The sequence below is a fragment of the Rhea americana genome, unplaced genomic scaffold (assembly GCF_003343005.1).
Source record: "Rhea americana isolate MKP2758 unplaced genomic scaffold, rheAme1 scaffold_41, whole genome shotgun sequence".
NCBI lineage: Eukaryota > Metazoa > Chordata > Aves > Rheiformes > Rheidae > Rhea > Rhea americana.
In genome coordinates this window covers 2832405-2857549 of record NW_028186546.1, presented here as the reverse complement: position 1 = coordinate 2857549, position 25145 = coordinate 2832405, and the positions used below count along the sequence as shown (strand labels likewise).

Genomic DNA, 25145 nt, shown 5'->3' with positions numbered 1-25145 from the left:
CCCCGCTACAAGCTGATTGACATCGGATGGGGCGTGAATTTGGCTGACAGACTTTGGAGTGGCGTTTTTGGCGCATGATTTTGAAGAGTGCGCGTAAAAAGCTATAACACTGGTCGCAGGCACTTGAAATCCCAGCGACTACCCCTGGAATTGCAATCGTGTCCACCAGTGTTGAACTCGATCCATAAACATCAAAATACACTCTAGCCCTCTGGACTCGTGCTTGAAAAAAAGTCAGCTAGAGGGTAGGTCACCTTCACCAGTATTTGARGAAGGTCGGGAGGGAATTACATTTTTCTCACGCTGAAAATGAGAACTGGCATACTGTGCTGAAAGAACAAGTGAGGGAAGTATAAAGATTCTGGGCATAGGTTTATTTACAGAGCACACTTTCAAGTTCCAGAAAATATCAACAAAATTGCAAAGAGGTGATATAAAGACTGTACATTTTTAGTGTTGTAGTTACACAGTGACAACCTCACAGGCTGAAGCCAATTTTTTTCAGACACCTTCCTAGGAACTGAAACTGAAAATGGGATATTCATTCTTTCTAATTTATTGTAAATGGAGATTTAGCATGCAAACTTAGGAAAATCAGGTTTGGGAGTAAACAATTACTTGTATTATTCAATGGGCTTTTGATTTTCTTAAAAATTTAGCTATGTACTTAATTTTTAAAGCAGTATATGCTGTTAACTTAATTCCATWAAATAAAACTGCTCAGAGAATAAGGGACTACTCAGTATCAGTAAAGAGTGGCAGTATAAGATCCTGTGTTTCAGAAGATGAAAAGTGAATATTCCTTAAGTYTCTCTTAAGAGTATGGATTATAAACACACAGAGTTAATATTGACATTTTTGCTTAGGCTTTTTGTTGCTAGAAGGATTATGTAAATTGTAATCTAATCATGATTATTTTTCAGTCTTACTAATGATTAATGTGTATTCCCTGCTCTGTTTGTGTACTCTTTTCTCCTCTCTTGCTGTTGAAAAAAAGAAAGTGTCTGACTAATGTCTAGTACCAGTCACTTCATCTAACAATAGAGGTCAAGTATTTTTCTTCTTAACTTTTATAACTTCTACAGTATCTGAAGATGCTGCTTTAAACCAGCATTTTTGTGGATTTGAAAACTCAAAGAACAATTTGGCTAGTCCAGTTAGTYAATGAAATGAAGAGCTCCTGTGGCTGTTAGAGATGAAACACAACTTCAGGAACACAATGCAAAACTAGGCTGCATCTGCATTAAGCAAAGCTATGATGGTGCTGTGAATATCATGTATAACGTGAATTAAACATGTCCAACTGATTTCTCATTATTTGATCTTGGTTTCAAGCTATTTGCATGTATGAAGATAGAGGGGAGGAAAAATCATCTTTGGTGMCTTTTGTATTAAGGACTAGATTCTAAATTTTATGACTTGCTGTCAAAAGGCTTTCCATAATATGGTCCAATTTCCAATTATTTAATGGAAGCTGTACTGCTACTATTCCTTATGAACATGCATTTCTACTACTCTGCCAAAGAGATGAGAAAATTGAACATTTAAAGGCTTTATRGTAAAATGTACTAGATGAAATTCAGTTAATTCACAACTTGGGTATGCTATGACTTGACTTTTGCACCACAGTTGTTTTTGCCAAATGAAGTAGGAACATATTTTGAACTCTCCTGTGACCACCAGGTCTTATGAAGCCAAACAAAGTTTGCTTAGTCTGATTTAGAGAACAATGTTCATAAGAAGCATCCTTAAATATGAAAAACACTACACCTGTAGTGGCAGTTCTGAGATCTCCTAAAGAGAARTAAATTGTCTTTTATTGAAACAGAAGCATATGGAAGTAGCACAATTTGCCTCTGGAAGACTGAACGTGGCCAGGTATATTCTCCGGCAACAATACAAGATGACAAATGTGGTAGATTCCATCATCATAATATGATATGAAGAGTTCAACAGATTGGGTAAGAGAAAATACCTCAGAGGATATTTTGGGCTAGCACTGCTCAGAAYTGAGGTCTTCTTTTGGCTTATTTAGCACAAGATTGTAGCTGATAAGAAGGAGAAAAATAAGGGAAGAGCAGATAAAGCTAAGAGTGATCTGTAARCATACACCATATGTGTATATTAATTGAAAGAAAAAAAATATATCTAACTGAAAACATTTAAAAACATATATACTTCGAAGGAAGGAGGGAAATCTTCCAAGTGTTCCAAGGAACATAATTAAGTTTAATTAAATGAATATAAGCAAATGCAAAGAGACAGTAGATAAAGGCTTCCAYGCTCTAAACAGTTTCTTAAATGACCTAAGCAAAGACTGATAGAAAGCTGCATAAACCGAGAGCAGCTAGCTAATGTGGTCACCTGCACTCAGGCACTAGCAATCAAGGAAAAGAACGTGCCCATGTGCAGTTTTACATTAAAGATCCCTCGGGAAGAAACACTGCAGTGCTCACTTGCTTAAAAAGATGGAGAGATGATGGTGAATGAACAGGCACCATCAGGCACCAGCGGCTCTACAAAGTCTGAGAGCAGCAAGATTGTGAAAGGCTGAGAAGAGTGTGCAGGAGCAGCGCACGTGCTACTGCTGCACCTAGGGAAGGTAAAAATGGGTATACCTTAAGAAATCGAAATAGCAGCTCAGAAAGAAATATCCAGCTGAAGGCATGTCCAAATGGTGACTCATATCATGAAAGTTTGAGAGGCTAATGCAGAAGGCCTAGCACACTGGCCCAAACAGGTCCCACTGCTGCAGCGGATCAACTTGCTGGAGGAGTGACAAAGTTCCTTCTGTTCGTTACTCGTCATAGCCAAGGAATGGTGAAACATATAACGTCCCTCCTGATTCGGAGTAAGCTTGCAACACCTCTAACTTTCTGATGCTGAGGATGTAGAATCTAGTGGCTGCTATGAAAAAGGATGAAAATATTTCCACGGTCTTTTGGGTCAGACATTCATGCTCTGACCCCGTTCTGATGTGGTCTTTGATGAGATGTARGACAAATCACTTGCAGGCCTTGCCTCATTTTCTGCTCATACTATTAATTACCTGGTAACCTAGTTCACAATGTATTTTGATGGTGAGTTAGTCAAAACTTGAAAGATCTGATCCTCAAAGAAATCTTTTGAGACTATAAAACAGTAAGAAATCTGATATTGGATTGTACCAGAAAGTGATGTTTCTTAGGCTGAATAGTTTTTCACTTTGATTGAGTCCATATCAATGTCTTAACTACATCACACAAAATACAACTATCTTGTTGGCACAGCTGCTTCAAGACTAATGACATGATGTGAGGACAGATATACTTTTCCCTTTCTCTTATGAAGTTCATAGATAATAATCATGATAACAATAACTCACACATTAAAAAAAATACAAAGCAACTTTGAACCTTCTTCATCCAGTCTGATCTCTTCCTAAAGGTTATTACCTCCTGCATTCAATGGAAATACACAACTCTTGTGAGTTTTATTAAGTATTTCRTTGTAAGCTGTTTTGTTCAGTATTTGCAATTGATTCTACTCAGGCTGAAAAAGATYTGTTGATGTTTTCCCTTGAGGGTATCGCTTTCTCTATGCATGTGTTTCCACGTGTGTGCGCCACTCATCTGCAACTCAGGCTGTCAAGAAATACAATTAAAGTGAAAGAAACTGAGGAGTTTTAATTGAAGTTGTTTTAATATCAGCAAAAGCATCATCCAATAGTACTTYAGAAGTAATTTAAAGTCTCACCACTATCAAAATCAAGAAGTGAAATAATTGGGAGAACTAAAAGATGAACTTCTGYGTAATAAACTCAGTCCCAAATCTCCTGTTAATCTGTCAGTACCTAACTTCAGTTTTCCACATTCCCATGCAAGAGAAGCAAATCTAATTTTATTTTAAAGCCACAGGATATATTTATTAGTAAATCCTCTATGCTGTGCACTAAGGAGATAAATTGGGCAACTGAGAATATCTTGGCAGCAGGGAAAGCAATTCTTAATTAATACAAAATGTTGAAATTTGGTCCCAAACCACTCCCTTTAAAGGAAGCTAGGGAAAGAAGGGAACATGAGTCCTCTCTTTCCCTCTAGTCTAGTCTAGTCCTAGACTAGATTAGGACTAGGATCAGCTGTTGCATGTTAGAGGTGTCTCTAGGCCCTGATAACTATTGCAGGACTGGGGCAGTCTATGAATCAGCAAGCCATAATATTCCCTTCCCTTTCCCCCATCCTTCAGCATGCCCTGGGTGAGGAAAAGAATCTGGACTAAAACCACAGTTACTGCAGGAGTAGGCGAGCTTTGGATTTTAGAGTTGTTTCTAGTTCTAAAATAAATGCAATATATAGTGAGGCATACACATTAGTGTTTCCTTCAAATCTGAAATTCCTTTTTATTATCATATTTGTTTCAAGCCTCAGTCTTGAGGCCATAACACRTTGCTTTGCTCTCATGGAATTAGTTGGTTTAACTTATATCAGAAATTCTTTTCTTTGCAGAATGCTCTTCTGAAGAGAAACTTCGGTAAATATAATCTGAAGAAATTCATGAATATCTGTTACCTGATAAAGTGCAAAAACATGTTCTCTAAAGCCAAAAATACTTAATGAAGATAAAAGGCAGACCTGCCCAAATTTTAACCTTCTAAATGTATACATATRAAGGGGGTGTGTGCTTCTTGTTTTCATAAATATATCCTAATAAAAATAAGTGGAGTGTGGTTTTGTTTTGCAAATGAAATTCTGGACAGTTTCTTTCCATTTTGCAGTATACGTTCATTTTATATATGCAATGAKGTATTTTCTTTTAGTGTACATGCATGTCCCTGTAAATAGTCTTGTAACAGTGTTGTAACAAAACACTATGCCTTCAAAAAAAAAAAAAATCTGAGATTAAGTTTGATAACAACACTTGCTTGTTGAAATTCTCAGCTACATCTTTAACGTCATACATCTACTTTTGCTTATGTAACTTGCACTCTGCCCACCAAGCACTCCACCTTCGCTGGAGAGCTTTGAAGATCTAACACTAAAAAACCTTCCTCAAATTTCCTGGTGGATTCTCCAGATGTCCAAAGCTCAGAGTTTATTCAATTGTCCAACCCAASAACAATTATAAAGTCAAAACCTTGTGAACTCACAGAGATCGAAGTAGGATCCTTTCGGATCCTTCACTTAGCTGAATCACGACACCATAGAAATGGTGCTTGAAGGAGACCTCTGAGGTCTCTTGTACAACTGCCCGCTACCAGATCAGCTTGGCCACTGTTTGATCTAGTCGGGTCTTGAGAACTTCCACGGATGGAAATTCCACTTCATCTCCAGGCTCCTGTCCCTGCGCCACACTACCATACTTGGGAAGCAATGGGAAGACTAAAATATATCCTTGCTATACAGGAAGGGCTACGGTAAGCTGGCTTGAGAGCCATTCCACATGTATTTCTTTCTTTTTTTCTACTCCTCTTTGAGCTGTTTCATAGGATAACTGGGAATTCCTCACTCTTTTGGCATTCAGAAAGGACTAAGACAATGTTTCCGTAAAATACATCAAATATAATCAATATATGACCATTAAGGATTTTTATCAGCACTCATTTTGATTAATGTGCATAACTCACGGATGCCTTCATCCTTTAGGAACAGTAAGCTGATCCAGTCTCAGGCTGCTAAATTTTTTATGTTACCACCTCATCAGGCATTCCCCTTCCTGGGCAGGGCACTGAGGGACACAGCCTGAGCCAGCACGAGTGGGAGCTTCCATACTAGCTACAAACGGAGAAGTGCAGTGTGTCCTGACTAAAGGCTGATCAAAGCCTTCATATTGCTATATCATGTGCACCATATAGCCACATATTTTTGGAAATTTTTCTGTCCTTGCTTGTTCTACTGTGAGTGATAGGGGAGCTGAGAGCACGAGGGAGTCCTGCCAACCTTSTGGTCCAGACTTTCTCCCGATCTTCCCCCGCCACCACAATTCCCTGACTTCATACCCCTATCTTGCTTTTGATTTGGGCGGCTTCTTCACTTGACCCCTTTATATCATCTTTCAGGTTCCTTTGCTTACTTAATATTTCCATACTCCTTTCCTTTACCCACTGTTTTCACTCCAAGCCTCAAAACAGAACTCTATTCCAGCAATCCCATCCTAAACAAATCTTTTTCCACCACTTCCATCTCACATAGCTTTATTTTCACAGCACTGGTGTATGACTAGTTTCATGTGTTTCCTTGTGTATACRCGAGTCATTTCTGATATGTTTCCCTGCTAAATAAGCGCCTACTAAAATAGCTGAGAATAAAGCTAATCATGTTATTCACCTGTTGCAGTTGTTTCCTAGAAACTGGCAAAACCCTGTTCATGTTTGCAAATTTTTTTTTCGATTGTTGCCACAGTCTTATGGGAGATAAAAAGGGCAGAAGTGAAACACAATTTGAAAAAAAAAAAAAGAACAAAAAAACACCCTTAATAAAAAGAAATCACACACTTCAAATTATATTCCTAAGCAGTTTCACAATTTTCTGTTCAGTCTCTGGCCCATCTTTCACTTTCCTTTTACCAATCTGAGTATATTACTTATGTTATATCCACTTATATATTATTGTAACACAAACCCTAGTCTTCCAAGGACATCAGCTTAGACATAGATCAGTATCTTTTCTCTGTGCTTTGCAACTATTTGAGCACCATCTGTGCTCAAAGGGAACATGAAAACAAGGATTATTTAGGAATACCTGCTCTTCCCCGCAGCGCAAGGCAAACTGAATCACTAACAGACAAAACACRAGACTTCTATTAGCAACTTCTATCAATCAGTAAGTACAGCTAGGAAAATTGGGGCAGTTTATGAAGTTGATCATATGTGCATTTCTTTCCAAAACACATCGTATGTGTCTAAGCTCAGATTTTTTTTTCCACCAAAAACACCAGCAGTCAGTCCAAGCAGTCCAGACCAATAGCATCTAAAAATCCTGGTTTATCAGGCTCTTTTAATGAGTTTACTTAATGCACCATTCTTCCACTTTGATCACAGTTCAGTAGTAAAACCTCCTCTCGTGCTAGCTGAGTAACAGGGGTGACCTTCTGGAGCTCCTGAGGATCACAGATAGACAGTCCTGGCAGTGTGCCAGCTCCCTCTTCAGCAAGTTTCCTTTCACATAATGTTAAATTCTTACCTGATTCAGAAGGAATTAAATTACATTATTTACCTGAATTAAAAAAAAAAGAAATTCTCTATATCTTAAGGATTTAAAATGCAAATGATCTCTCTGATTGACTATTTGAAAGCAAAGCAGAACTTTCTAATGCAAGGCAATAAAATACTACATCAGCTGCTCTTAAGCAACTGCTAGTGCACAGACTCTTATTCCAGATTCAATGAGAGGCAGCCTTACTTGCTTTTGACAGCAGGTGAACCCCAAATTACCTAACTTTATTCATCTGTGACCAATTATCACTTCATAAGCAGCAGCTTGATACTGCACTGCCTGTGCATATTCCCACATCCTTTCTCAGGCCAGTTGGTTTAGGGTAACTCAATCTTAAATGAAAAAGCGTGTGTGAAAATTGAAAAAAAGAAAGGAATGCCGCTTAACCCACCTTGACTGCTAGACGTGGCAAGCGCGGACAGGGCTGGTAGGGAAGTGTCTGCCCGCTCACGTGGAGCAGCTGCTAGGTGCACACTGTTACTCTGTGATAAATATCAAGAGGTTTGTTCTTTTTGGGGTGAGGACTAGCTCTTTCCAGTTGCCTTGCTTTCATTGCAGTTGAAGGACAAGAATACAGATAGGAATTTTGCAGCATCTCATGTCTGTTAATGTTTTTAYGTATCCAACATCCCAGGCCAGCTGGAAGTCTCGTGTTGTCGCAGCTTTGCAACCCAACTCATGCCACCTTGAACAAAGTTAATGGGGTGGCCCCAGCTTTTCTACCTCCCTTGGCCCCTCATAAATCCACACTTAAATTAACCAAGTGAAAAGTCCTATGTAAACTCAAAACTTTAGCTAAACTGTCTCACATCTTCAAAATGTTATATTATATTCCTTCTCCTAGTATTGCAGCTGAGCCAGCTGTGCTAAGAAAAATGGGCTTTTGGAAAAAAAAATGAGAATTGGACAGAGTTAAAGTATATGTTTGGGGCATGCTTTGGCTACTGATTCAATATTTTCAGGCTACGTTCAAAGATACATGGCTGTTATTCTGTTTGACATTGCATATATGGCTGACTTAGAAATTTAGGCCTCTTGGGGCAACTTTTCTGAGAACAGGGCTGATCAGAGCCGCACAGTTCTAAATCAAACGTGAAAACGGTAGGGGGCTGCCTTAGATAAAGGATTGTCTTAGATTCTGCTAAATATAATCCTGCAGGAAACACTTGGGAAAAGCTACTGACATAAACAGTTAAAAAAAAAAAAAAAAAAAGCAAGCTCATAGCCTAAATGGGTAGTAGGTAAATGAGCTGATCAGCTTCAGAGCAGCAGTTAGCAGAACAAGTGGATATTTATTCTAGGGTTAGAAATGAATATATAGATCCGTTTTATTGTAATGGTCTGGCTAATGACAGAGTCAGGCAGGAATGCTAAAAAATAAAGCAGCCCTAGAGTTAGAAGAAGCCTGAATTTTGCTCCAAATTCAAACATCATGGTTCAAACTGGCTCTAATCAGCAAAAGTAACTACCAGAAAAAGGTGACCTATTAGCATGTGCGAAGTACACGTAAACGGCATTTACTTCATCGGGAGTAGCATACGCTCAGCACTTCAGTAAATTCATTCCAATGCAATGGTACAGCTGATTATGAAGCAAATACACATTGCATTAAATAAATGAAGGCAAAAGACAAAGAAAATGATTCTGGAGTGCTTTTAGCCTGTGATTAYATTAGCCGAGGATGTTTATTGTCAGAGGGGAATTAGAAACTGAATATTCAATTTTAAAATTATAGAAACTTGTGTCTGCTTATGAAGCAAGGTCAAAAAGCCTTTACTAAGAGCAAGGATATCATTCACACAGATTAGAAATATTTTTTTAAAATATTTTTAAAACTTTTGCAGTTTTTTTAATCTTACTTTTTCCTCTCATTTTTCATTTTACTTCCTTCCCTATAGTCATCTTCAAGTTTACAAGACTTCTCATCCAGGGATGGATATCACATAGTTTTCTTTATTTTTCAAAACTCAAATGGAAAACTGGGCTTAAGAGTCTCTTGCTGCAACATATATAAAGGATCAAAGCAACAGATAGTCTAAATTGGCCTTGCTCCACTGCTATTACTGAGGTTAGGCTGATTTATGCTAACTCTCAATTGCCAGATCTTAGTTATCTGGGGAAAATAATTTTGCTAATTGCATTAAGGGAATTTGATGGGAAAGATCAAAGGAAAGAAAGGGCTGGAGGAAAAGGAATGGGAGAAAGAAGGGAAAGAAAACAGCAGGTGGTCTCTTTTATTACAATAATTTCCTCGTCAGGATTTTGACATTTTCTTACTTTCTGACCTGTTTTTCTATTTGCAGCAAAATCAATGATGCCAAAAAAGAGCCCTTTCATATGCTATGCTAATGTCATATCAATCTATAAAGGAGAAAAGCAAGCAAGATCAGCTCTATGCTTATGTCCAAAGGTAAACTATACTGGACTACTGAATCTTGTGGAAAAAAAAGAATTTTCACCAAAAGATATTCACCAATACATTTTATGTTATATATAGTATTTTTGAAATTGTTGCAACTCATTTTGTCCTGACAGACTAGAACTATAACAGCTGTGGAGTGGCTTTCTTCTCCCTTTTAGGCTCTAATTGGTTTTATGTTTCTTTTCTTCTTATATGAATATACATATGCCCATACTTACATATATATACATACATTGGTTTAATTCAGAAATACGGATTAAAGCTCTTAATAATGCGGGAATTCAAAAGAGATTGTATCCCCCATAATAATTCTGGACCATAACTGATCTTCCATATGAGAACAATAATAACTGTATCATGGTTCTTTGTAAACACAGAAATAAATTACAATATTATAATAGTCAACCTGGTCCTTGATATTTACACCAAAAAACTTTTAAATATAACGCATTCACAAAAGCTTTCTTCCAATGTCATAGCTTTGGAAGCTTGAATTCTGGATTTCTGTTGTATTTCTAATATTGTACTGTATGCAAGTTGCCAAATAATGGTATTTCATTTTAATGAAAACAAAATACTGTTTATTTGTAATTGGCTATCCAAGAGCGAATGAAGAAGAAGATGGAAGCAGAAGCAGCAAGTAGACAAGCAGATGTAGACGTGCACTTGGATACCAGATCTCTGGATAGCAAAGGAGCATACAGTACCCAGCACTTTGAAGATATACAGCTTGGAAAACACTACCAAGAAAGCATTGCACTACTTGCGGTACACTAAGGTGCAAGACAAGGGCCTCAAAAAGGGATGCACAATGGTTCAACTTTCTATATCATCTCCTTTAGTCAGCTCACAGTAACAGAARAAGTGAGCTGGACAATCTTAAACTCTTCTAGATGTCGGTATACCAAGTCTTTGGAAAAGACCCAAATAATTTCTAGGATTGAAGTTAGTTTTGCCTTTGTCTACAGCTGAGTGCAAGAAACCCAACCAAACAAAAACACGATGGTGATGAAGCCTGGAAAGCAGCAGACGCTAACGGTGCCAGACTGGAAACRATGAAGTCAAGCRTTTTGGCCACTGAAATTTCACAACGGATGGTGATGTTCCAATAACAAATAGATGCTAGAGATTCACAATGGCTTATCCAGCATCCACACACACTGAATAAAGAGACTTGAAAAAGAAATACACACAACCACAAAAGCCAAGCTGATATAAGCACTGATTYGGGTAACTGCTAGAGAGAGATGAATATGAAAACTCAATGGGTATGAAAAGCTGGACCCAGATGGCAATAGATAAGAAAAGATCATAGCATTTACTATGTAGCACAGCTGTCAGCGATACAAGGACAGATCACTGCATTAACACCAGGAAAATGGAAGAGCACTTYTCATTGCTGTGGGAAGACCAAGGCATTAAAATTACATATGTACATACGTCAAGAAGTGAAGACCAATTGCAGGATAGATACAGGAACATTTAAGCAGCTCCTTCTAGGATTGCATATGCAATTTCAGAATGTTTGATCTAAGAAAGCCTGGCAAATATTTAAGACCTTCTACTGTGCTTCGCGAAAAATCAAAATGTTTTAAGGRTTGAGAACATTTGCTCTGATTTCCAGTTTGTCTGCGGAAGGCCAGTGATTTCACTGGGGAATGTTATGGATGACATGGAGGGCACAAGTTGTCCTAACAATCTTCGTACTTGATTGGGCTTAAACAATGAAAGGGTGCTTTTTCCAAATTGCATTTGCAAACAACTTTGTTTCAAGTAGCTCAGGTTTCTCAGATCACCCTCATTTTGAAAATACAATCAGGAGAGTGAAATGTATTATACACTAAATATATATGTGGTCTGTACATGAGTTAGAAGATAACCAAGGTGTAATGGGGCTAATACTGTGGTGATTAGTTAAGAAAATCATGAAAAGCAGCCTTTACTACTATGTGGTTCTAGTAATCTCCTAGAGGCACAGAGTCCAGCATCAGGAGAAGGGGAAAAAAAATTTAAAAAGCAAAAAACTCATTGCTTATCATATGACTGACGCTGCACACTCCCGCCTTTATTTCTAAAAAAAAGAATTGCGGGTAAAATGTTTGCAGTGTTCATTGAAAATAACTGCAATAACTGAATGGGAATTACAGTAAATAATCATTGGGCTTGGCAAGTGTATTTGGAAACTGCACGTGCACCAAAATTAAAATATTTGGCTGGCCTTCCAGTGTTTTTGCTAAACCTAGTGTGCATTGGAACCTGAGTGAATGAAATCCCATTAGTCATCACCTTCTTAACAATATACACTTCATACAGAGCTGGCTTCTGCACAGAGGAAGGAAATTACCAGTACTAGCAAAGGAAAGAAGATTTATAATGAGCAAATATACAAAAGCTCCAAATAATTATAATATTCACCACATGGCAGTGGCTTTCTAGGCTATGAAATTACTTTTCTTTTAGAAGAATGAAGATTTTACAAGGTTAGTATAAACAAAGGGTAATTGGAAAATCAAATTGCACTAGACAACTTATTGTAAGGTCTGGAATAATGGTGATAACATTTTAAAAAGCCTGCTTATGAATCACTGTGTTTGTTTTTTGTACATCATTGTCATCAGAAACTCTCTCTTTCAAGTGCTACAATGGGAAACATAAACTGCTAAATACAAATACCAGCTTACCCCTGATACAATAAGTTCTCCTCCCAGGTTCTGAACTTCTGCCTTCACTTTGCTGCAGATATTGAGTTGGTGGCAGTAGAGGGCAATGCGCTGCAGATAGGCTAGCAGGTCCTGCTTGCAGGCTGAGTCGGGGCACTGCAAAGGAAAGATACATTTGATCATGCGTACCTGAGCTTATACACTTATTATACACAGCTAATTAGAGGAGACAGTGGTAATATGTGTACCATATTAGGTGGATTCATTTCACTTTGCCTTTCCGTGAGGTGCTTGATGAAACATGACAATTCAAACTCTACCTTTGGTTCAAGTCAAGACTTACAAATTTAGCCTAATGATGCACAGTCCATTCTTTATAAAAAGAAAAACCCTCTCTGTCAGTCGCTACCAACTGACAATGAAAACAATACGATTGCTATGCTTTGGGTTGTCTCATCAGCTGGTACAGAATGGAGCAATCTAYTGTGTAGCCAAAAGACCAAGACTGATCTGAAAACTTCAGGTTTCAAGACACCTGCTGGGCATCCAGGTTAAGATACACTACAGACCAGTTAAAGTCCAAATAGACCCAGTTCAAAACAGCTTCAGCATTGATTACACCTGCTCTGCTGCCAAATCCCGAATGTCATGCCAGCTTCCCTGGCATCTGTGCAGAYTTTCAGGGTACACAACCTTGCCTCAGACTTGGCAGAAGCCAGGCCCGTACTGGTACATTAAAAAACTCAAGATAGAGTCTTTCAGGAAATGCCATCAGTCTTGCAACCCTTCATAAGAATCCAGTGAGATAAGGGCGTCCCTTTGCATGTCTCCTAGGGACAAGTCCACCTACAGGCCTGCTCCATTTTGAACACTGAATGGAARCTGCGTCATTACTATTCAAAGTCTTGCCCCAAGAGAAGAGGCCTCGACAATTCACTCTGACAAAAACTAAACTAAGAGGTCCCTCCAGCACTAACAGCGTGTCTCCAGTAAGCGCTCATCAGTGCTATCCAACAAAGTCTCACTGATAACATCCTGTGAATGTATTGCATGAGGACTAAAGATTTAGGGRCTTCTGACTGTGTCTTTTATGGGTCTTAAAATGTTTATACTCTGTTTTCATTGGTAGAGTAAAATATTATCAGAAGACTTGAACAAAGCCTGAGAGTATTAAACACACGAGTCAACAGCGTCCAAACCTTTGACGTGAGATGGCTGCTCTACCTCAGACACGGAAAGCAGGCAGGGAACACATTTGTGGTGAAATACTGCGCACGCTGTCATCTATAACAGCGAAAGCAGTCACTTTGCTTTTTCCTCTCCCTTTTAAACGAACACTAAACAAGGGCTGGAGGTTCACTGTGGCTGTTAGGTTTAATCTGTTCTTTACTTGCGACAGTGCTATAATGTCCGTCTCGGATGGTACCCACATCTTTCGAGCATGAATCACTAAAAGATCTCTTCTCTCTACCTGTGATAATTTAATACAGAAATATTTACTCTGCTCTTATGCCTATGAATTGAAAGAAATGAACTTTAAAGTAATACCTACAGGGAGTTGACAAGGCTTTAAATACAAGTACCATGGAGGGAATTAAAATGTAGGATGTTTCTCATTGGAATAGTAATTAACAATGTAAAGGTCCATAAAAAGTTTATATTGCATGAGTGCCTCCAAAGTTGAGCAAAATATCATTAAAGCATTAAAACATACACTCTGTTCTCACAGGGATTTTACTGTTTATTATTAAAGTTTGTGTGTTACAACCTTCTGAAATTTAAAACATGACTCAAGCCAGTGCACTCTAAGCATAACCTCTTTCTCTGCTTTGTGTTTCTTTAAAATATTCCACCTCTGCAAGTGGAATATTCTCTTTTCTAATGCTAAAGCAAACAGAAGCTATATTTAAAGTGTTAACTGCAGGCAACAGGCTCTCTGACAATGAAGAAACCCCCAAACCTGAACCTTCTGGGGCTCTAGGAGAATGTGCAGCTTTGGGTTKCTTGCAAGTCGTGTCCATATTCCCTGGCAGGATGTATTAATGCCATTTTATGCTTACTTAAAAAAAAAGAAAGAAATGCTTATTTTAAAGAGAAAGACTTGAGGCAAGGAAGATATAATTCCTACCTTCATCTAACTGTCTCTAGATGCCAATGAAAAGAAAAAGAAAATGTAGGAAGGCAATGATTGATGCTGATAAATAAATGATAAGGGAGGAAATCTGCAATGAAACTGTTGTAAAACATTGTGCCATCAGTGGTGGACGATCCAAGGTCTCCTAAGGCTGCACAAAAACATTTTCTATATAAAGGTCTGAAGCAAGCCCCCCACAGTCGTAGTTAGGCAGTGCTAGGAGGATTTCACATGAGCTTTTCCAATGTTATCATCATTTAATTGCCACCTTCTTGATACTAGACATGGACAGCACATGGGGTACGTATTCTGTTGACAAAAGCTGGTTTGCTTGATGTATGCCAGCAAATCAGATATTTATCTTAACATGAGGTGAAAATACAAAATGCARGATGAAGGAAATCAATCACAGAAATTAAAGTTAAAAGCCCAGGTAGATCTCAAATTTTTATTTCTCTTTTCTTTTCCTACRTCCTCTCACTCTTTCTATAGAGTATGTCCAGAGGATTGTTCGAGGAGAAAGAATTGTTTTGCAAGAGAAAAAAAAAGCCAAATTTAACTCGATTAAACCTAAAATTAGGTACTCAGAACTAAACACCTGGATTTTGATATTTGGCTCTTGACTCTGGATATGATGCTTTCTCTGGCTCTCCAAATGCATAARTAATGCAATTTGAAAAAAGGAGGCTGTGGCAAGTTCATCTTTCCAGTTGTGAAATGCATTTGTTAGGGGGAAAACCACCCATGGAGGAGACAAAATCCCATCAGCTCTGCTCAAAAGAGGACTGTATAAGAGGCAGGGGGTGATGCAGTACAGAGCACAATCCCCCGATGCAGAGAACAGGACAAGGAGTCAGAAAATCCTGAAAGAGAAAAGTGCAGTATCAAGGGAAACTCCTGGAAGAAAGAGTATAAGGAGGCCTGGGCTTTCTTCAAGGATAGCAGAGCATCAAGCTCCCAGCTGCCTTCACGCCAGCAGATACAGCATCACGTTCAGCGAGGCTGCGATGCAATTTAAGAGGTTTCAAGAGACTCATTTACGACTTTCTCGTCCTGCAAAAAGCCMAACTGACTGCTACAGAAGAAACGGCCTGTATGCAATGGGCAGATCAGAGTCCAAGCAGTGCCTTTCAACAGGTAGTCTTCTGGCAGCAAAGATATCCTTCCCCCGAAGAATGGTTAGCAGGAGTTGAACTCTTTTTTTGTTACCTGATCAGCTACTGCCCGTGCCAGTTTGTCCATCCTAGATCCTGCCTCCGCAATCTTCTTGGCTGCATTAATGACATCCGATGTATTCTTCAGCGGGCCTTTACCTCTGTGAAATACGATAGGATTAGGCACAATCTAATTAAATCACGCAAGGAAACAATTTTAGTGACCCTGCTTAGCATTTGATTTTAAAACAGCAACACAGAAGCCGTCTTAATTTACTGCGACTTCACCTTTTAACTACTCGTTATGGCACAGCTTGATTAAGAAATCGCTCTGCTGTATTTCCTCTCTCTCACAAAATGCCTCACTAGCAATTTRGTTTGATGGCACCTTCAAGTACATGAACTATATGTAATAGTAAACGCATTTTTAAGTGCTCATTAAGCCAACATTCTTTCTGGAATACACAACTTTTTAAAAGTTATGTTATTCCCAGGCCAGTGCTTAACACGAAGCCTGTCACATCTAGAGCAAGAATGTCACACTTTAGACAACCTTTTCTTTTTGCTCGTTGTCAGAAAACAACAAAGCTAATTGAAGCATAATCCTGTTAGGCATAAACCCTGCATAATTAGCTTTAAGACTGATCTTTCACAATTACTTGTAAGATGATGCACAGARCTCTAATTTTAATCAATAAAGTTACCAAAATGTGTAAAAAGAAAGAAGTAAAAAGTCACTGCAGACTTTCCTGGGTTGGATTGAGACTCAGAACTCCAACTCTGTCTCTAGTGTGGTCACCACTGCTCACCAGCACCTCCCAGCTGGAAGCAAAGACACTTCTTTCCTCATACTGCACGGAAAAACGCATCTGCAGACAACTTTGACGGGAAATCATGAGATGCTCAAATTTAGGCTTTTTTTAACCTAAACCCAAAGGCATTTTTTCTAATGACAGCGGTTTATTTGCAAAACCATTTTTTTTCAGGTCTATTGCTATAAATAACTGAAATGTAGTTCCATTTGCATCTTTTTTCTTTCATTCCCACATCAAACAGATCCCAAAGTACCACAAGTCTCCCACTTTTGCTGAACTTAAACTGTAACACATATTCTTTTCGGTGACTTTGTATGCTTCTACATTAATTCTATCAGCGGATCAGCACGTCCGACAGTCACAAATTCCCTACCTTTGAAAAAACTATTCTATTTTAATGTTGCTGAGGTTACAGTCAGCCCAAAAGGTGTGAAGGACTTTGTTCTCTTTTTAATGGAATATATTAAATAGGTTTTTATGGAMTCTGACATAGGCAGAGGTGCACTTTGATTTTTTTTCTTAATCCAAATGCGACAGTGGTTTTCTCTCATTCACATATTAGTTCTGTTCTTTTGATGGTGGAAAATGTAATTACAAAACTTTCCTTTCAATGCTTAATGTATCAAAGGTAGTCTAGGAGGCTGCAGAAAGTGTTCATATTCTGRGATGCTACTTTAGGACATTATTTCCTGCTCTTGAGAAATGATGACACTGCTTGGGCAGTCTTTCACTTCGGTTTTGGAGGRAAGGATAAGAGGCCCAAAGACAAGGATGCTATAAAGGTAATTAAAACTGCCTCTAAAACAGCTCTCTGCAGGAGATTGTACACTGTCGTTCAGTATACCGGACTGATGACTCCACTGCTGAAAGAATAATTACAAAAGCATAAACTGAGAATAAAATGGGTAAACTGAGAGACTGATCATTCAGAAATTACTATAGCAGGAATCTATTAAACTAAAAGCAAAACTTTCTACATTAATATTTAATTTKTAAGTGTATAAAATCATTTGCAGTTGTCTATACCAATTAACTACCTATACAAGTGCAAATATTCAAGCTATTTTCAAATTAATGGTATTTATATACATACATATTATGTATGTGCAAACTTGATATTATTAATGCAGAGATTATTTCCTCTGAAGTGGGTTGAAGGCTCCAGAAACAAGATGTGATCATGTCTTACTCTAATTCTGAAGAAAAACATGAAGACTTTTGTCTAGTTTTATMTAATCATATTTTGATTAATACCATTTATGTTTTTGAACTTTCATGRAAAACAAACACTGAATAAGCTTTAATTGTTTATGGTGATCTGTAATTCAAAGAATCTTGCAAAATGTTCTCCCTAGTGTGATTGACAATATAACTATATTTTAAAAAAAAATCTGTTTATATGATATCATTAATGAACTGCCTTWTGATGCAGTGCAATTAGATATGAGGAAGGCATAAACAGAAAAAAAATGAAAGTAAAAATGATTAATTACTGACAGACTCCAATATAGTATTAGATCAAACCTGTTTCATTTAGTTTGGGATTTTTTTGGAAAGAAATTCAGTCTTCAAAATGATATAAATAGTTTTGCCATTATTTTTGATTGACACAAATTGTGTTGAAATGTTGAAAGTTCAGAGAGGCACATGCATTTAGATGGGTACTAAATGAAATGTCAGCTGAGCGCCTGTAAGATCACGGAATATCTTTGCCACTAAAATTCCMGATGATAAAATGGATCTGCAAATAAAACAAAAACTCCTTGTGTTTAATCGCATATGGTGAAAAATCCAGAGCAGTTATGTGCAGAGAACCATACAACTCATCCCATTACGTATGACGTGTGATGTCTGGCTTTAGGTCCCCCGAAACACAGCACATCATCTCACCACGTTCAAAAATGCAACCTAATGAAAAAATGCAGGACATGTGAAGCCCCCAGCATGGATTAACTTGTCCCTACCTAGTAAAGTCTGTCATTTCCATCATAATCATGCACATCTGCTTCGCCAGCACAATGATGTCGTTACCGCTGTCATCCCACTTGGCCACCTCAGCATCCAGTTTGCTCTTTTCTTGGTGGAATATCTCTACCTGCTCAGCAATTTTTGCCTTCTCCTCCTGGGGGAGCTGGGCCATGATAGCCTGGAGGAAAAATGGGAGAAGTTGGACATAAAGAAAGCTAGAAACTATATGTATTTCCAGTGGTCTAAACAGCATGCCCAGCTTCTAGTTTCTTTTGTGCGAGTTGAAGATGCCAAGCAAAATCTAGTAGATATTTAACTTCTTTTAGGAGAGAACAAACAAATTTWTAGGCTATTTATAGGCCTTTTTATACCTTTCATAAATTTAAAAACTGTATATATGATGCTTTGGCATCCAGTTTAAGTCCAGATTACAAGTCCACACAGGAAGATTAAGGAAAAATTCCTGTCACATCCTAACCTTTAGGAACAACAAAATGAATGAAATCTAAGGTAAAAGGCAGAGACTGATTTGCCTCTAACTCCYTCATCTTCATTACCTGCAGAAATACAGGTTTTCTACATAACACTAAAATAAATCATGACATGCAAAATAACACATTTGAAGTGAATWTTTGTAGTGAATGTACCTTTCAATAACATTCAGAGGTCTAGCTGTCTTTTGGAGGATAAGCAAAAAGCCACTAAATAGGCTGATATTCATCCGCCTCGACATTACCAATAAGGCAGGAAAGTTTCTAAAAAGATAAAAGAAAACCCTACAAAATTATAATAATTACTTCTGAAGATCAAATGGACACTTCCAATWATGATTTCCAAGTTGAGCTACTATTTGGCTGTAGGGTTCTGAAGACCACATTATGCATTTAATGGGGTGTGACATATATTTAAGTGTCATTACATTTTTCCTTGTTTATGTCACTTTCAATCAACTGAAGTCTTTCTCTACATATTCTTAAAATGCTCTTGGCTTTTAAAAATTCATAATTGACCTTTTCCAAAACTGAAATTAAAAAAAGGTTACAAACAGCGGATCAGAAAACGAGAAATTTGCAAGTTAATCAAATTAAAATTCAACACATGAGATTTAATTAGGCCTTATCAATGTAACTCAGCAGTTTCAAATGTTAGCATGTTAGTCTTTCCACAGTCAAATGCAGTGTAAGTCAGGCTTATAAATAAATAAATATATAAATATATGTATAAAACACTAGAACGGATGAATTAACGGAAATTAAGGGGATATGATATGAAGCAGCAAAACTCCAAAGGCTGACCTGTATGTCTTTTCTGTGTCGTTTCTCTTTGTTGACAACTTAACTCGCACACTTTTATCCTAGTATACAATGTTTTAGCATTTCTATTCCAGTTGCTGATGCATTTGCAGAGAACCTATATCCCTGCAGCAAAGGCAGCTCACATATTCAATTTTTATTTCTAACTGAAGACCAGAAGCTCTTCAGCTGAAATGCTAATAGCTTTAGGGAATAGGCATATTAAACAAAGCCATTACAGTCCACAACTAAAAATCTAGTTTTTCTACAGAAAAAGGTTCAAATAAGGCATTATTCTGCTTAGCAGACTCATTTCAATGAATTACTCAAGACAGTGGACTGTACAGCTTCTACTTAGCATGCTTTCATTTTTTGCTCTCATCCATTTTTTGCTTCTTGTGATACACTTGCATTATGAGTTATTCGGGGATGTTCATACAGCGTGTAGCTGATCAAAGCAGAAGGTTTTAAATGCAGCACAGATAATAACTACAATAAACATAATAGAATTTAAGTCCCTAGCTGAACTAATGGCTTAGTAAAAACAATTTTATAGTCCCTCTTTGGTTTTCTTTTCAGATCAAAAAGATTGATATGATACCCAATCCTAGGTATATCTCAAAACTTTTGTACTTGAGACTTCTCTCGGTACTCAATTCTTTGAATATATCAAACATGACTCTATGCTYTTCAAAATATAAAAATCCCCCAAAGCTACCCATTTGCATCCTGAACTTTTGTCACAGTTGTCAGAGTCAGGTATCCAGGTATCATTCTGCAGTTCTCCTGGTGTGATGTTCCACACTGCCCACCGCTTTGAGATGGGACCTGCAACCCAGCTGGTCTTCACCTAGGTGATGAGCTTACTAGTCATGACATCCAGCAAGCTCAATAGCAGGTGCTAAACTTTTGCTCTTGGAATGCAATGATAGCGAATCAGCTTTTCCCATATATAGTGTTGTCTGTTCACCATCTGTATTCAATACCTAGGGAAATGGATTTAAGACGGAAAGCAGCTTCTGTTTATCTATGCTTCATATTTCTCCCAGACCTCCAAAGAAATTTGACCTTGCTATAGTCTTTCTTTTCAGGGTCTAAAATATTTGCTTCAAGCCCTAACATATTGTGGGTCTTCCTACAAAAACTGATAACTTCCCCTTCCAGGTCCTCTATAGTCATCCTCCAAAGCATCATTGCCTTTTGGTCTTCAGGTTCTCAGGCTTGGAAATCACTTTCCAGGATTAAGGGTAAGAAGTCACTTGTTCACAGTTACTAGCTTTTGCTGGTGTGTTTGAGCATGTGGGGCATTATTTCTCATTTAACCCGTCATTTCTCTTTCAGGAAGCTATTCCATCAAAAGAAATCTGCAAGTATATACAAAACTACTRTTAAAATAATTCAGATAATTCCCAGTGCCCTACCAGYTATMAACTGGACTATTTAAAAAAAAAATCTTTTTCCAGTCAAACATATTTTCATGACGTTGTTTGACAGTCAAATGGTATTCCATTTATTTTATTTTTTCTTTTAATTTGAGCTAAGCAGCCTATTTAGCGAAAGGTAAACGCTCAGCAGAGGGTGGCATGATCCTGCGTGCCAACAAACTTCACTTCTCCAGCACCTGAGACCCCTGCGGCACTCATCAGCTTGATTTGCAATCCTCGTGCATAAGCGAAGGTCACAAATCACAATGACTCCAGTTTATCATGATATAATTATCCTGGTAAAATTACATTCACTCAGTAACAAACGTCTTCAATTATAATGAAATTACAGGGACTATTTGCCACCTTAAACAGCTCTCCTTGACAAGTTAGCACGCAGGGAAACATGACTAATRTACGACTTCTCTAAACGCAGCACCCGGTGCCGTGACAGGATTTTTTTTGGTTTATTTATTTTTTTTTAATTTGCCGAATACTCCCCCAGTTGCAGCACATTCCAAATGTGCAAGGCCTTCTCCTCCAGCACCAGCTGGAGCAACCGGCTGACACACRGCGGCACCTAAGCCTAAGGAAGATCATTCAATAAACTCTGGGCTTTTCAAGGGATGTCAGACACGAAAAAAACTTTAAACAGCGAGGTTACGTTACTCCCGTACTTTCTTACGTGACCCTGAAGATGTAAAATCGCATTTGCTTTCCGAGGCACAGCTTTCCCTTGCTGGCTATACAGACACCCAAGGCAGGACACGGGTTTTATACTCACCCTTGCACTCTGGCCAGCAATAAGCTGGTCATCTTCAGTCTGAACACTTGTTCGGCTGCGAACATCATAATCTTCCTGCTCAAAGTCTGAATCATCCTCCAGCTCTTCAGGGGTCTGGGAAGAGAGACACGGAGAGAAAGTGGAAGAGTGGAGATGACAAGCTTATAAAGGATACGGCCAAAGTCCAATGTACAGTAAGCTCTTATTTCATCAACTACCTTCCCAGCAAATGCAGTTTCTCTTTCCTTTTAAATTAACTTGTCTGCCCAAGCAGTCAAGAACTGAAATTGAATTGTCTTAAAAATTAAGTTGTTTCAACTCTGGTTTCCCTTACAAGTGTCATTTATCATTACCTTGCTGCAACTYCTTTTAACTCTGTTACCATGCCGAGTACAGTCCCTGGAACAAATATCCTTTGGAAACATTAACAAAAACAGAATGCAGTATTTCCAAATAACGTTATTTCATTTATAAATGGACACTAATCCTACTATATTACTGGAATCTCCACATAATCTTTAAGGGAGAAAGTAAATACCTGGGAAAAGGTAACTCACATTCGGGAAGAAAAAGAGGCGATATTGAAGTGAATAAAAGATTTCCCCTAGAAAGAAAATGCAAACGAGGTTGTCAACTGCTTTTGAAACAAATGTAGAGTTTATTTATGATCTGTCTTTCTGCTAGTTAGGAAAACACAGCTCTTTTCCAATTCAGATCTTTGCAATTTGCCTCATCTGAGCTGAAGCCACTTTATGTCCAGTGCGAGGGCTAGGAAGGGTGTGAGGGTCTCTGGGCAGACTGTTCAAATCCAGTTATACATGAGCCATCCTCAGGCTGTTTAAAAGGTTGGCAGGAGGGAGCAAAAAGATAACTGCTGGATCTGTTTCGCTAGTGTTTTCACCTTCTAGCACCGAATAGGAGCAGAAAACCTTACGTATATACAGAGAGACAAAGAGTGTATTTAAAATCAATATTTAGTACTCTATTAGGTACAGAACACGCAAGAACAGAAATACAGATTCTGGGAGGGAAGATTATATTCCTCTTTTGTGCTTGAATAGTGTCTAGGACAATAGAGTCTGGCCAGGAGTAACTTCTGAAAGCACCATACGTAATTACAGGAATAGAGAAAGGAGATCGCAACAGCACCGGAGAATTCCTCGCCTTACTGCGTACCCGTATGCCTCAATGTCAACCCAGAGGGGCTACCATTACGGAAGAAATCATCCATGCTGGCATCCCTTGCTTGGAGGCACTGTCAAGTTTGCTAGCAGAGGTGCTAATCATTGCCAGTTGTCATTACAGTTCTGTCTTGAGGATGCTCCGTCACCAGGAACCGGTCCAAACCCTCTAACGTATCGTAGAGAAGCCTTTGGAGGATATTTATATTCCAGCCTGGTTTCCAACACRAAGTGCACATCCTCGTTCATAGCAGCAAATCAGCTGCGTTGCTAGCTACATGGTGAAGTGCACATGACGTGGAGAGAGAAACAGAGCCATCTTCATTTGGCTTGAGGAGTAAAACTTAAATATGTGCTTTGATGTGGAGCGCTGAAGGAAGAAATAACCAAGTATGACAGTACGGTAATGAAACTCAGGCAGAGTTTCCGCAGAGATGCACATACAAAGAGAGCGTGTAACAGGTTAGACAGGAGATGACGCTTAGGTGAAAAAAATGAATTTGTCTTCTCTCTCCTGCTACAGGAAATGATGACTGATTGGTACCCATCATTATAATGTCCAACAGTTTTTCTGTCCAAATTTCTTTAATCACTTTATTCTCTAGTTTCAGCTGCCTGAGGGCAATATGTGACTTTAAAATCTGCCAGAAGCAAATCAGCTACTTACAGAAGCATGTAACTCTGTGGCAAAGCAGAGAAGTACTTCTAGACATAGGCCTAGCTCTTCATCTGCCCACCCTTTGCTCTGAAGAGTAGCAACAGGGTGCAAATAGTCACCACCTTCTTCATAAAACAGCYGGCTCTTCCCCTTTCTCCAAAGCCCCACTCAACCCAATGGATGGGCATTATGAAAACAGCACTACATCCCCCATATATTCTTTTAGTTTCTTCTGTTCTGTACTTTTACATATAAGACTACTGAGCGTGCAGCCCACGTCCTGCTTTTCATGGTCAGAGCTGCAGCAGAGTGACAGCCTAACCTGGAGAGATCAGCCAGGGGTGACCTTGAAAGCTTCAGGTCCCAGCAGTGTAAACTGTGAGCACTTGGGAATGCCTGTAAAAGAGTCAAAACATTCTCAAACTTCTCTGTTTGATACACTTATTCTTAAAGAAAGGTTCAGAAACAATATTCTACTGTTACTGACTACCTGACATTCACAATCTTGAAATCAGTGGTGTTTAAAAGATGGAAATTCATTTGGTTTTGGTGCTGAACTTAGAGAAAAGGTGGTGCAAAACAAAAGGACAGGTTAACAAAACTATCATTGATACCCTACAGATACAACAAATCTTAATATTTTCACCGTGTAAAAGTGAGATCTAATCCAGAACTAACTTTTAGATTCAGTCTGACTGTGGAGAATTTAACATCCTCCTTTTCTTCTGGTACTGGCTACATTTTTCATTAAAATGAAGAACAGCAGTGAACTGGTATCTTTAAGCTGCCATTTCAAATATGGTGCAAGTTTCCAAAAGTACACAGGTTTTTCCCCATTGCTCCGTTGCTATGATCAAGCCGATCTCTTGGAGATGCAGCTCTCCAATTTGTTAAAAAAAAAAAAAGAAAAAAAGAAATAGTTATATAGACGTACCTTGACTTAAAGCATTTTCACTCTTTAGCAGGGCCTTACAAAATGTATCATAAGAACTCTAATGTTTTTGCACAGCTAATAGGATTTTGGTATTTAAAACCTAGTTTCCAAGACAACAAAGTCTGGAACTTAATTTATCTGAGCTAGAAAGCAGAACAGATTCAGTCTTGCAGAGACTTGAACCTATGTTCGCAGGGGCTGAGGAAATATGGATTTGAGATGAAAGACAAATTCCAAAGAGAACTCCAACAACCATCAGTGGAAGAAGGMGTGAAAGTCATTTCCAGAACTAGCAGATTTTCAAAACTCATTGATTTTCATAGAAAACATGGCCCATTTTCATATCTTTCAGTCTGATCTGATCTGCTGCATAGCATGGGCCACAGGACTTCCCAGTACTAATTTTCTTTCAAGTACAGCATCTCTACCACAAGTAGATTGTATTTTTAACCTTCTTCATYCAGTCCTACCGAATTTTCCCAGTGAAGGAGGATCTTTCCCAATTGCAGATAAATCATTCATATAATCC

At 38.3% G+C, this 25145-nt stretch overlaps 1 protein-coding gene across 4 annotated transcripts in view; it reads right to left on the bottom strand.

Annotated features, from left to right (window-relative positions):
- CTNNA2 (catenin alpha 2) overlaps window positions 1–25145 on the bottom strand; it is a 433433-nt gene that overhangs the window by 12918 nt on the left and 395370 nt on the right. For all 4 annotated transcript variants that reach the window (XM_085314675.1, XM_085314674.1, XM_085314673.1 and 1 more), the window contains exons 14-17: window positions 21844–21957; window positions 18340–18521; window positions 15616–15721; window positions 12294–12428 (exon numbers count right to left, since the gene is read on the bottom strand). In XM_085314675.1, the coding sequence (XP_085170801.1) occupies window positions 12294–12428; window positions 15616–15721; window positions 18340–18521; window positions 21844–21957 (537 nt within the window). The remainder of the gene's footprint in view (window positions 1–12293; window positions 12429–15615; window positions 15722–18339; window positions 18522–21843; window positions 21958–25145) is intronic.